The 14,109-nt window shown below is 40.4% G+C and overlaps 1 protein-coding gene across 1 annotated transcript in view; it reads left to right on the top strand.

Annotated features, from left to right (window-relative positions):
* The window catches only part of LOC139661469 (EGF-like repeat and discoidin I-like domain-containing protein 3), a 133,769-nt gene that overhangs the window by 35,161 nt on the left and 84,499 nt on the right, over window positions 1-14,109 (top strand). Inside the window, exons 2-3 of the mRNA XM_071539907.1 lie at window positions 1,144-1,173; window positions 13,735-13,863. Coding sequence (XP_071396008.1) covers window positions 1,144-1,173; window positions 13,735-13,863 — 159 coding nt within the window. The remainder of the gene's footprint in view (window positions 1-1,143; window positions 1,174-13,734; window positions 13,864-14,109) is intronic.

Below are 14,109 nucleotides of genomic sequence, written 5' to 3'. Positions count from 1 at the left end.
TTTGGTTTGAGAGAGGAAAATAAAACTCTATTCTCTGCATGTTTTTCTGTGCTATGATTGGAAATGAAAAGACTTGATTAGTTTTCTAAGAATTGGATACACTTGCAGCTGCATGGCACGCTGACATCCATAACTGTCTCCCTCCCTTCCTCTTGATCTATGTGCCCTTAACCCTCTCCACATGCTATTAATATTCCTAATTAGTATTCAGTGCTTTAGATGAAAACATGCACATGACATTGAATCCTACTTTAATTAAACCAGCTTATACTCAGTAGTTGGCAGTCTCATTAGCCATTGAGAAATAATAGATAAACGTCTTTAATCTGGTGTTTACAACACTAAAGCCAGATACATTCATGTCCGCTTTGTTCTTCTTACATACAGAATGAGAAGAAGTAATGAGAAGAACATTTCCTCTAAAATATCTCAAAATATTGCAGATTTTTCTTCAGAGATATTAGGGACAGTAAGATGAGGCATTTTTGCAACATTGGATTTTTGGTTGGTCATGGTTGGCAACACATTTCTGACCACCTGACTGTAATGTTTTATCTTGTTTGTCATCCCATGCATCCCACACCCTCGGTCCTCCATCCCTGTATCTCTGCCCAGCACCCCAGCAGGGTTTTGGAAGAGTTTTACTGTAGCAAGTGATGAGGGAGATAGAGGGCTTCGGTAATGATGGTAGACAGCCCAGACCTCAGCCTTGCCATTCAGCCATGGCATTAGACTGGGGATTAGGAGCCAGAGGATGCAGCAAGCATGTATGTATGCCTCAGAGGGTAATCCTACACTGGTCCAGAATGATGAACACATATTAGTCAAAGGCCACTGACCAGGACTTAGTGGAAGGCTGTGGTTGGGGGATGGTGTCTGATACAGTGCTAGATTATGTTTCATGGTGCCACTGTGTAGTATTTCTGTTGGTAGGATCTTACTGTACTTCCTGGTGTCTCCTGGTTTGCACCTGCTCCCTCCCGAGTGTTACTGTAGTGCATAACACAATATATAGGCTAATATTGTTGGATCAGCAATATGATGTTCACCTGTGGCATTGAATATTATGGCATACTTGTGATGAAACTAATGTATTTTTCTCTCTCTCCTTCCTCCCTTATTCCCTTCTCTCTGTCTCAACAGCAGCAGATGGTGAGGAACCAACTTCAGCAGGTGGGAAATTTTTATGCTTGGTAACGTGCACTTCCCTTCATTTGCGTGCGTGTGTGTGTGTGTGTGTGTGTCAGAGAGAGTGAGAGAGAGAGAGAGAGAGAGAGAGAGCATTTTTCCCAATATTGAAATAATATGATCTTTTTTCTGACCTCTCTGCATCACACACACACACACACACACACACACACACACACACACACACACACACACAGCTCTTAATTCGTAAAGCTCATCCAAGCCTCTTCCTTCTCCTCCATTGACTGTAGCTCCTATATCGATTCACTGATCACGCCTGGTCAGCAGCACTCATGATTGTATCATTTGGTCGTCTGGTTCATAAGGCAGTCCTACTTCAACCTCTAATAATTGTATGACTCATAAGAAATATCTCATCCAGGAAAGAGTTGTGCGATTGTTTAGAGATCCTCAGAATCCAATTCAGTGTTTAATGTTTCGTTTTGAAAGCTTTCCCTTGTGAGTGAGATTTTCCAAATACCTGAGCATGCAGCAGCATTTGTCTGTATGCTGCCAAAGAATACAACATAAGAATTCAGTCATGACACAGTATAGGCTGAGAGTGAATCTCAAATAGAAGTAATTATTGACAAATAGGGGAGCAGAATCTAGGTTGATGAGTAGATGGGATTCTTGTTTTGCAGAGGCTTTTATATATTCTTCCATTATTATTGCTAAGTGCCTTTTCCAAAAATCATTCCTGGTGTACTAGTATCAACTTTATAATCCATTAACTCAAAAGAAGCATAAATCAACTGCATTTTTAACATCTCAAACCTTTACCATTTATCTCAACTTAAATCATTCAGCAGTGCAATGCATCACATCTTCATGAGAAGCAACACGATTGGTTAATGTTACAACTCTTTACAGGGAAGTGAATCCCATTAGCATCAGTCTGAACATAATCCAGTCCCTAAGGAGGAGTGTGAGTGTGTTTTCTGCTCTGTCTTAGTGTAGTGCACGATACAGTAAAGATCTGTGAATTACTGTATATGAAATGTCTTTTAAAGATCCATAGCCGGAGAAGCCATATTTGGTGTGCAGAGGTATTACTTCTCATTAATGAAAGAACTAATGTAACAAGAGTTTTATTACAAAAATGAACATCACAGAGGACAACAGTAAACAAGAACCTGATTAATCTTAATCAGAGATAGAATTAAAATGTCACTTCACATCCTGGAAGTGCTGCAACTGAATACAAACTTCCCAGTTGCAAGTGTAGTATTATTGTTGAGTTGTCTTTGTCTATTATGCTTTCGTTAATGTTAATCTCTCCTGGTTTATTTAAGATCAAATAGGTTGAACAATAATATTTTATTTATTTTATCAAATATTATATCTCAGAAATGAAAGGCATGTTGGTGAGATACTAAGCGTAATGTAATCTAATGATTTGTCAACAAATACAAATACAAATGCATGCACACATGCACTACATATACAGTTGCTATGATAGAACTCAAGCAGGTATGGGGGAGATTTGTGAGCGTTTTGTAGAGTTTGCAAATTTATACTACATATAACAGTAATTTTGAAACTGTTTTTTCAATGAAATTGAAACTGAATATTGAAAAACTGAATTTCAAACAAGTAAATACAAATAAACAATTCAGATTCAAATGCCAACAATCAATTTCTCTGATCACATTCAAATTCAGAACACATAATTCGACTTTAGTTGTTTGGTGTCACAAATCTCACCCCATAGACAGGCCATTCATTCTCTTGGCAGCACAAGGATAGGGGATGGTAGAGTAGATGCTATTGCCTGGCTAAGTTCACTGACCTTGGCAAATTCATATATACCATCCCTACCCTCATCATATATATAAAATAAATTATTTTAATGCACATACTTCATTTATTTGCCATAAATGATTGAAAATGTGTAGGCCTTTTTGCAGCTTGCAATAATAGTTAATAAAATCCTATTACCAAAGCCTTTCCTAAGCTTTTCCGATGCCCCCCACATTTCAACTAAAAGAGGGAATGAGGCAGACAGCATAAGAAAAGGTAATCGGGTCTTGATTTTGAAAACGATCTGAATTAGGTGTGACTAGTGAGCACTGACCTGGAACTGGACTTGGAGTGAATATAGGACAGACTGATGCAGGAGCCCAAATTGCTCATGACAGGCATGAAGAATTTAACATATCAGCTGTTATTTCACACTCTTCATATCCATAATATACATACCCATGTCCTTTGTCTGTATGCATAGAAACATAAACTATTCTTACAGCACGTCTGTATTTATTTAGATCTTGTTCTATGTGTGTATGTCTTGTCTATATTGATCTGAGTCTGTGTTGCAGTCTGTGGACGTCGCCCCCCACCCACACAGCACCCATGCCTCAAGCTTCCATTTGTATTCAGAGTTTGGGGTTGAGGGGGGGGGGGGAACTGCTTAGGGTGCTAAACATGCCAGAATATTGGATTTCATTTTGCCCCAGTAGAGTAATAAAATAAAGAATAAAGAAGTATTTTATCTACCTATGGTATGGTGTGATTCTTTCTGTAGAGAAAAGTCCATTTCCTTTGAAAGAAATGGAAAATTCCTGACCACAATAAGGAATGAAACACAAAGGAGGAGGGCAATGTACCTTCATATTTTTGCTGCATAAAAACCCATGGAGAAATTGTAATGGCTCAGCCGAATGTGACACAGAATAACAATATGGCCCACATAGACTTCAAGTGCCTCATCTTTCTTTTTGTCCTTCATGATTCTGAACATGGTGCAATTTGTAGTTTTACTACAAAATATGTTAAAAAAATTACAGTATTGCCCCTTAGCTAAATTTAATTCATAATTACATTTGACATGGAATTTTAATATGTGTTAAAGGAAAAGTTTTGCCTAATGGGGTCGGATTAGCCACCAAAAACTTGTGTAGTGCATTAAATTTGGATCCGTTTTTCTGTTCGTAAATGGGAAATGAAGTTGCAGTTTTAATGGACACTGTACTTCCACCATGTAACAAAAGATTGAAGCACTCAAATACTCAAATATCTGCATTAAGCAGAAATTCTCCTCCTCAGCATCAATTCTGAGACGTCCGTCCACTCAGGCTGTCACATGCTAAAAGTGGCTTTCAGCAGCGGCTGTGCACCGATAGACATGCTCATGATGTGCATACGGGCACCTCTTAAGTAGCCAATTCATTTCTCTATATTGAATATCTGAGATATCACATTTATGTCAGGAAGGACAGAGGGAGAGAGAGAGAAAGAGAGAGAGAGAGAGAGAGAGAGAGAGAGAGAGAGAGAGAGAGAGACAGACAGAGAGAGAGAGAGAGAGAGCGCTTGCCGTAACAATTTTGCTTTTGTCAACAATTTCCTTTAATGCCTTCTTTCCATTTCACTATATAGAAAGGTTCCTCATAATCAGCTTGATTTGCATTTTGATTTATTTTTGTAGTTCACTATTCTACTTTTCTACACTATAATACACAGTTCTTCAAGTCTGAGCATATTTGTTTCATGCACATTATTAAATGGGATGTACTTTTAGTATATCAAATTGTGAGATGCATATGAGTTACAGCAATTAATCTCTACCATTTTGCCCTGCCTGCAGACAAGCCAATTTGTGAAATGAACAGAGCAAACATCAAACGTTTGGCCTAACAGTCCTTTAGATCCACAGCGTACTGGGTATTGATAAATTAAGGTTAAGTGGATATAGATAGCTGACTGTCTGGGAGCAAAACACTGGCCAGCAGTCCTCCATTCACCCTGTGGGGGAAAAAGGTTGGAGCCAGTCTTTGCATGATTATCTCAAATCTCATTAGGTTAGGAGTTAATGGCTTTTAACATATACGGTTTGGCGTCGCTCACAAACTTTGGGAACAGGAAATGCCTTCTTTAGAGGAGACCTTTGGATGACAGGGACACTGCTCTGACATTTCCCTGGCATTTAGTCTCTGACAAGACATACCTCCGTTCCCGTCTGTCTCAGGATCTTCCCAGAGTGATGCTGATCTTTAGTGTGACCTCACCATTTGGATATTTATTTGACATATTCAAGTCCCAAACCATTATGTTTCTGCATGACTCTTAATACTTTTCAACTCTTAAGTGCATTTGTCTGACATTGTCAAATGCTGATGTGCTGGCTCCATTTTGTAATGGCCGAGTTGCAAGGGCGCATGAGAAAAGAAGGGTAAAGCTGAGGACTCACTAAAAGCATCAACGTACAACGGATCAGGAGAGCAACTGATGTTATATCGGTGGTTCAATGCCAACTTTCATCAGAGGATAGGTGAAGGATGGGTGCAGTGACCACAAGTCTGTGAACCAGTGAAACCATCATATAAAAAGAAGCTGGGTTAAAATAGATTTGACACAATTAGGCCATGTCAGATTTCTCTGTGATCTGGCTGTGTGCACACGCAGAGCCGAGGCTCTTAAACATAAATTTAACATCCTTGAGTGAGTGTAGGTAATGGCCGTGGTTGAGAATGTATGGGAATGTGACGTTTTTTCAAGCAATAACTCTTTACAAAAAGGTATTAATGTGGTTTGATAGGCTGGATTGGCATCATTGTTCACATAATGCTGTATAAAATGCTGAAATAGGAACTTGGATTTACAGTTGACAGTTTTATCTGCGGGAGTGTTTTCTGTTGACAATCATTTCAGTTGGCTAGTTTAGATATCTGCTGAATCCACACTCACAGTTTCTCAGTAAAGGCTGTAACTGGAGGAGGGTTGCTCAATGCAGCCTGCAAGATCAAGGCATGTGTTGGGGGTGGGGTGTGGTCAATATGAGGGCCAGATATGCAGGAAAGCACTGAAGTCTCCTAGTACTGTAAATGGTCAGTTCACCCCCACGTCTTGACCCACTTAACTGGGATCAGCACAAATCTATATCAAGGCACAGGCAGCCAGTCGGTAATGCCAAAGGGGCTGAGAAGCAAAGCACTGACCTCGTCCTGACCCTACTCGACCATGTAAAGGTTATTAAGATTAACTGAATACCAGTTCAGTAGCGAAACTTATCTTTTAATTTCCCTGTGTGTTACAGTCAATAAAATAGCTGCCATATTGTGCACATATAGAGGAACGAGTCGCTGTAATAGAGAAATAGAGTGGAGAAGCTGCTCAGTATTTAACAATATCCCTCTTCTGAAGTCAAGTGAGTCTCAATACTGGAGGCTTCTCAGCTTTAATAGTGCAAAAAATTCACTGTGGATATAGTTTATAAGAGACTTTGAATTATAAGATGCAGTGTGTACAGTACATTATCCCTCCCCCTAATGAATTTCATGTCGGAACTATTCATAGTAGCGCTCCTACATTTGAAATGAGGTGATTTTTGTGAAAGCTGCCACCTAAGATTTAGGAGCACACATGTAGCCTTAACCCTGGAAATGTCACGCCTCGGTGATTGATCTGCAAGGAAACAAAGGATGCTTTTCTGTGTTTAACCATTGGTCAGGTTTTCGCAGCTGATTGATTGGGCTCTCTTCGCAGCCAGAGAGGAAATCACAGCGCTCGTGCCGGACGTAGCGCAGGCTCACATCAATCACAGCCCGAGGGTTAGCTTGTACAACAGAACAGCGGCTGACACTCGCACAAGAAAGCTGCCAACGTTTCCCGCGGACACGCAGCTCGCAGACACACGCATGAAAACGTACACTTACACCGACGGGAGTATCGAGTGAGATCACCAGGGTTTGGTCTTGGAGGACACAATGCTCACTTCCCTCTCTCCCTCTGTCTCTCTGTCTCTGTCCCTTTTTTATTTCATTTACTCAAAAAACAAACACTATTGCCAAAGCAGTTTACAGAATCCAATGTTTATATTCTTAACACTAACGGTTATATATTATTGCACTGATTTGCAGATAGTTGCATAATATTTTGCACTGAAACTCTGTAAATATAGTAAAAATAGTTATTATCATCAATATTCATAACAATCTACAGCAATGCCAAATTCAAAAATATGTATTTATGGAAATCATTCAAAGGCCTGTTATTGAAACAACTGATTTATTTGTGCTTGCATGTGCTTGTGTGTGTGTGTGTGTGTGTGTGTGAGAGAGAGAGAGTGTGAGAGAGAAAGAGAGAGACAGAGAGAGAGAGAGAGAGAGAGAGAGAGAGAGAGAGAGAGAGAGAGAGAGAGAGAGAGAGTATGTGAGTGTGTGTGTGTGTGTGTGTGTGTGTGTGTGTGTGTGTGTGTGTACACGTGCACACATGACACCCTTCTCGTGGAACCCAGCATGGCCTTGGCCAAGGGGGTATGTTTACTAGTTGACAGCAGTCTTGGATGTGTGTGTGTGTGTGTGTGTCTGTGTGTGTGTGTGTGTCTTTTTGTCTGTGTGTATGTATTTATTGGTCACTCTGTGACAAAGAAGCTGTTATTGCCCGCAGCATAAAGTTAATTTCTAATCAATTAGACTTGCTACGTTGCAGTGTGCAGAGCTTGCTGTGTAAAGGGCTTGAGGTCGTCGCTGGCTGTGGACAGAACAGCACACTGACTGCTCTCCCTATGGCATTGTTGTGTTTTGTAATTTGTATACTTTCTTTCATTTCTGAATGGATGTCAGCTTGCCCAGGGATTTTATGTGGGAGTACCAAATAAACATTGTTGAACAATACAAAAGTGCTACTGTGACTGTGCCATCTGATAATGGAGGGCAAAGCTTCGCCTCTTGGCTCACAAATACTGTCAGCATCCTTTAGGTTGTGGCATTTATCAACACATCGGGTGGAAAAAATATGTAGTGTTTAACCCACCTACAAGTATTCTTGGCTTAGAATTGTCATCCGCATCTGTAAATTGTGGTATCAGTAAATCAAACCTTTTGAAATATTGCTCTCAAATATTTTGAAGCTTTTCATATCTCAACAGAAAGCAAATCTGTCTCAAACTCACCCGTTGTACAGGACATGCTCTCTCTCTCTCTCTCACTCTGATTTTCTCTTTCCCTCCACCTCCGCCTCCTCCCCTCCCTCCCCTCTCTCTTTCTGCTTTATGCGCTCTCCATTAGGGAGGCTGTCAGTAAGGCGCGGTGCGACTATAGATTGTCACGTCAAAACAGCCCTGAAACCTGTCACCCCCTCTCCCTCAGAGAGCAAGGCCTCTGTGAAAGCTATTATACGTTCCTCTGTTCAACTGATTAGCCACCGGTCTCATTATTACTGATACAGGTCCAGGCTCTGAAATGGCATGACTTCGATAGGATTACCTCGTTTGTAATTCATATCCAGAGGCCCACTGCTGCTGACTAGAAAACAGTAATAAGATTGCTTGTAGTGTTTATTTATTTATTTGTTTATTTATTCTTTACTGACTTCATTTTGAAGACTATGCATTTTTGTGCTAGTGCTGATCTTTAAGAGCCGAGCAGATGATGTAGTATACAAGTCAAAACTTGACATTGTCAGTTGTGCTGCTTGTAGCTTTTAATTTGTCAGCGTGACTTAAGAGGGCATGATAGCTTCACCCTTGAGACTTCTTCTTGTTGCTTATCACTTAAAATGAAATAAGAGACCTGTCAACGCACAGTTTACCTGTCACTGGTAAGCTATGACTGGAATAGATAGAATAGAAATACATGTCAAATATTTGAATGAAAGCTTGTGGACTTCATATTGGATATTTGTCTACCAACAGACTTCACTTGAAAGGGTTGTTGGAGTTAAAATAATGTTGTTTTAAGGTTCCTAATGTAAATGTTGACCGTATCCCTGTTCTTCCCAGGTAGACCGACCTTTACCGAATATAGAAACCACAAGCCTACGATTTCTCCTCTATCTTTTATAGTATATCCTTCAATTCAGCTGTGTTTGCATTAATATCCTACCCATGAGAGATCACTGAAGTTTTTCCATCCAATCTCCATCTGTGAAGTTTTGACAGCCTCCATGCAGTTGTACAACTCAATGTTTAAAAGATGAGGCAGCTATTGGCAGGCCCTGAGTTATGAATCCAATAACCCTGCGTCAAGGCCTTGTCATTTACATTTGGCCCCACACTGCAGGTTAGCCTGAGAGCTTTTAGATGGCAGTGTTATGGCACCATGTTGTGGTGGGCACTGCCAGTGAAGAAATATATTGCTGTGTCGTAAGCAGTTGGTTGTAATAACTTTGATTCAAAGCCTTGGTTATCATCATTGCTCCCAAAGAGATAACATTATGAGGAGAATGAATTGGAAAAAAAAAACAAAAAACACAAGAGCCCAGAGAGAAAAAGTGCTCCAACTGAGTTATTAATCATCACCAGCCATGACAGTGCCGGCTCTCTGTATTTTGTAAGATTTTATTTTTTTTGTATTGAGATTTTGGTCTTTCTTTTGTTTGTTCTGTTTAGATCCCTTAGGCTTGAATTCACTAGAGGCTGCAAAGCTTATGAGTGTGCCCAAACATTGAGGAGAAAACAATGGCAATGATGAATGGGACATTTCATGCACAGGAAGAATGTATGTGCTTGGTGGCTTTGAATATGAATTCCTTTGCAAATTAGGGTTTGGCATTTGTAGGGTTTTTCCGTACTCAGCTGTACTAGCCTTACTAGGGCTATGTTACACTGTGAGCACTCTTTGGTTTTCAGCTGGAATCCTAAGCTGTTGTAGTCATTTTGGTAGAGAAGAGCAACATGCAGAAACCTTTGAAAGTGAGCCATTACCCAATGTGATTGGTTGCCTTACGATCTCTGTCTGGGAAACTTGCCCTCAGACTGTGTATAAATCGAAATTGTCAAAGTAAGTTTTCAATGTTTTGCCAACTAAACAAATATCTATTAGTGCTGAAGTTATGCGCTAGCTGCAGAGCATTGGGAGAACATGGAGAGCCTGTCCTTTTTACCTTACATCTATCCAGGGAAACGTTTTGCTGAGCATGCCTGGTTTTTCAGCTTTACTCTACATCATATGCATTCATTAATTCATACACATTCACACCTGGTAGCTGCCCAGTAACCACACAGTCTTCCTAAGAACACCTTGAGTCAGAGCATCACCCAACCCAAGCTTGCAGGGTTTTCTTTTTCCAAAACTTAAATTAATTCTATTCATTCCATTTTACAGAACTAGGCAGTGTGTATAGATCCATTACTTCTATGATTATTATTATTATTTTTTTTGGTCCCAATTCTGCTACAGCTCCCATACTTCCTGCCCAGGGGCACCAACTGTTGCTCCATTCAATCCTGCTATTTCAAGGCAACAGCTCTCCCCAGCACCCAGGACTTGTTGCAGTAGCTGGTCACTACCTTACTTCCGTTATTAATAGAATGACTAGCTGCAACAATGACAAAAGGTCAGCCACTAATTAACCAGCTAGCCGGTGCTTCACAGAGAGTGGAGAGGGAAATTTCTATGAAATCATTCAAACAAACACTGTTTGAAAGATGAGCACTTTGCACTGTGGAATACAAATGGAATCACTGTGGAATCACTACTGATAATTGGCCCTGGACATTAAGACACACAAAGACCAAAACGAAGCAATTTACATTGTTTTAATGATGAATTGTGCATTATTATGTTCACATGCAGTTTGTAAATAATTTTTAAGAAAAAGCTTGTTTGTATTGTAACAAATAACCTACTAATTGCCTGTATTGTGTTTTGGCAATAGTAATGTAATTATTTTTATATCTCAAGTTATTCCTTTGTCCAGCCAACCAAAATCTAGCAAAGTCTATCTAGAGCATAGGCGTAATCAGCGGACGCGTCAAAGTATAGGCAAAATTGTCGCCCCCAATAAAATTGACGGTTCATATGCTGCGTATTTTGCAAAACCTCATATCATCAATCACCAAGCATGCCAATCATATCCCAACCTCATCCCAAACTGGACTCTGCCTTGTGTTTGATATCTCTAGCATTTTGACTCGTCATAATGTAATAAAATATATCTTAAATTAGCAGTTTGACTGGTCATAATGCAATAAAATATATCTTAAATTAGCATTTTGACTAGTCATAATGTAATAGAAGATATCTTAAATTAGCATGTTTACTAGTCATAATGTAATAAGAGATATCTTAAATTTGCATTTTGACTAGTCATAATGTAATAAAATATATTTTAAATGAGCATTTTGACTAGTCATAATGTAATGAGAGATATCTTAAATTTGCATTTTTACTAGTCATAATGTAATAGAAGATATCTTAAATTTGCATTTTTACTAGTCATAATGTAATAGAAGATATCTTAAATTAGCATTTTGGCTAGTCATAATGTAATAGAAGATATCTTAAATTAGCATTTCGGTTGGTCATAATGTAATGAGAGACATCTTAAATGCTAATTTACAATATCTCTCATTACATTATGAATAGCCATGCTACTTTAAAATATTTATGATATCTGTAATCAGAACTAATGGAACTACCACTACTAGCCCTATACTGCTGCAGCAGCTGTAGTAGTAGCAGCAGCAGCAGCAGTGTTGTTGCTTGCCACTACTGACTACGACCACCTGGCTTAAAAGTACTGCTGCAGCAGCAGGGGCAGCAGCGGCAGCACTGACCACATTCCCTGGAGCCCCTGATAAAGCTCTTACTTACAACTCTATAAGATAAGATAGCACTTGATTAATCCCCTTGGGGAAATTCAGGGAAGGGAATTGAACCCCGGTCTCCTGCAGGGATACTAGCCACTATACTAACGGGGAGCACAAACTGTTTGGACTAGGTGGCAGGCTTGCTTCAGCGGGAGGTGAACCGCACCTCAACCGTGACCGCCAGACCACCGTTTGGACTGGCTGGCCTCTGCGGGAGGCGAGCCACGTCTCTTCGTACCAACCACCAGCTCTTCAACGAACCGCATTCACTAGCTGCCACGCCACCTGGTCCAAACTATCAAAATTAACTAGAAAAAAAAAATAAAAACTTCAAAGCGAGCAGGTTTTGACAGGATTGTGATCATATGAAGGCCTGTTTTCACAGGGTCCTCATTTCACTCAGAAAAACATTTCAGTGAACTATTAACTTAATATAAGAGAAAGTTTCCAAACACGCCCATCAAGCCAATAGCTACTGGTCTGAAATGAGGGCCGGGTAAAAAGGTTCCCAAAGAGAGCCTCTTGCTGCGGTCCAAGCAACAGCTGTACCAGCACCAACACTCTCTTCAGCTTCATACCTGACCACACAGGTCAGGTATGAAGAATCAGAATTCTGATTGTGATGTCATCACTGCAGCTGAGGCAGGCTCTGATTGGTAGAGCAGAGTCCAGCTCCATCCAAAGATGTCATAATCGGTTAGAATGGCAAAGCGAAGCCATGTTCTGATTGGTGGAGGAGAAACAGCTCAATTCCAATTATTTGAAATGATATTATGTAGAACTTTTTTTCTATTTGGAGTAGGCTTATAGATGCATGCATTTATAAGTCAAACTTATCACTTAATATGTAAAATAAGTCAAAATGTATGTGCAGTTGGATGTCACATGCTTCTTAGGTGTGTGCGTGCGTGCGTGTGTGCGTGCGTGCGTGTGTGTGTGTGATATAGGCCTAAATGTTGTCTAACAGCCTTGCAGCATAAACATGCCGCCAAGGCTCCAGCCGGTCCAGCTGCACCGGGATGAAAGCGGCAAACAACTCAGAGAAATTAGAGAAATTGTGTGGCTGAGTTCATAAAATAAATAAAAAATAATAAATAATAAATGTATATGAATATAGTTAAGCTCTCCAAGTAGTCCATTCTGATCTAGAGGTTTGAGCGATTTGTTCTCACTATGAAATCTCAGTGAATTTGGGCCTCAGTCTTGTACGTGCGTGTGTGTGCCTGAGCGTGTGTGTGTGTGTGTGTGTGTGTGTGAGTGTGCCTGAGCATGTGTGTGTGTGTATGTGTTAGCATGTGTGCTTTTTTGAGTATATAGGTGATAGCGCTCTGCCTTGCACCCGCTCTGTGCTCGCCACTTAGCGCTGTGAGAATGATGTGTTGCCTTCCTAGAGGGGACATATTCAATGATTTTTAGACTGTGCCTTGGGCTGCCCTCCAGACCGCAGAGACCAGCAGCAGTCACTGAAAGCCAGCCACTCCTCGCTCTCTTGTCATCCCCGGTTTTGCCTGTCAAACAGTTTTAGTCATACACTGTTTCACAAGGTCCAACCCACTTTATTTTATTAATTTAGACTTTTATGTAGTCACTGTGAGTGTGTTTAAATTCAGGATTCCAGGTCATATCCCGGTTAAGGTCACCTACAACAATATGTTAGCTGTGATTACCAGTACTATCTGGGATACTGAGGCGTGTAAACACCTCATCCCATTTACTGTTGGTTTTAGCAGTCTGTGTAAGTTCTGTTATTATGGTAATATTCCGAATATTCTGTTTATTCTTGTACACAGTGAGGAACAGAGTGATCGGGGTATGAAAATGCTTATAAACAGCTTATCCTGCATAAGACCTAAATTAGGATATGAAGCTATTACCTGGGGCACTGTGTACAAGTATACACAGTGAATGAGAATGGGAAAGCACATTATCATTGTGTCACAATCTACCTCACTGGTTTCAATAGTGGCACAAAATGGACTTTTTGACGATTAGTTGCTCCCTCTTTTCCCACTCAGGTCCTTGCCATCCAAACCCTTGCCACAACAGAGGGACATGTGAGATCAGTGAGACCTACAGGGGCGACACCTTCATTGGTTACGTCTGCAAGTGTCCACCAGGCTTCATTGGAATCCACTGCCAACACAGTAAGTCGGACCGCAGTCTTCTTTGCATGTGTGTTCTTTACGGCTGCCTCTGAAAACCCTGAACCACTTTAATTCTACTGATTCTGAATGCTAAATCAAAGAGACGATAGGTCGGTGGACTATCTCTGCGCCTCTTTTTACACATTTCCACAAAATATGACTTGGCATTTTAATCTGGAGGATTTTCCAGCACAAATAATGACCTTGTGCGGTGAATAAATGGTGTACAGCTGACAGGAAGTAAAT

Source organism: Centroberyx affinis, unplaced genomic scaffold (genome assembly GCF_046629955.1).
Source record: "Centroberyx affinis isolate AG114_WGS23_722 - 3 ecotype Tasmania unplaced genomic scaffold, CSIRO-AGI_Caff_v1 ptg003531l_1, whole genome shotgun sequence".
In the NCBI taxonomy this organism is placed as follows: Eukaryota; Metazoa; Chordata; class Actinopteri; order Beryciformes; family Berycidae; genus Centroberyx; species Centroberyx affinis.
The sequence above is the reverse complement of the archived record's forward strand: the minus strand, read 5'-3'. Positions and strand labels throughout refer to the sequence as shown.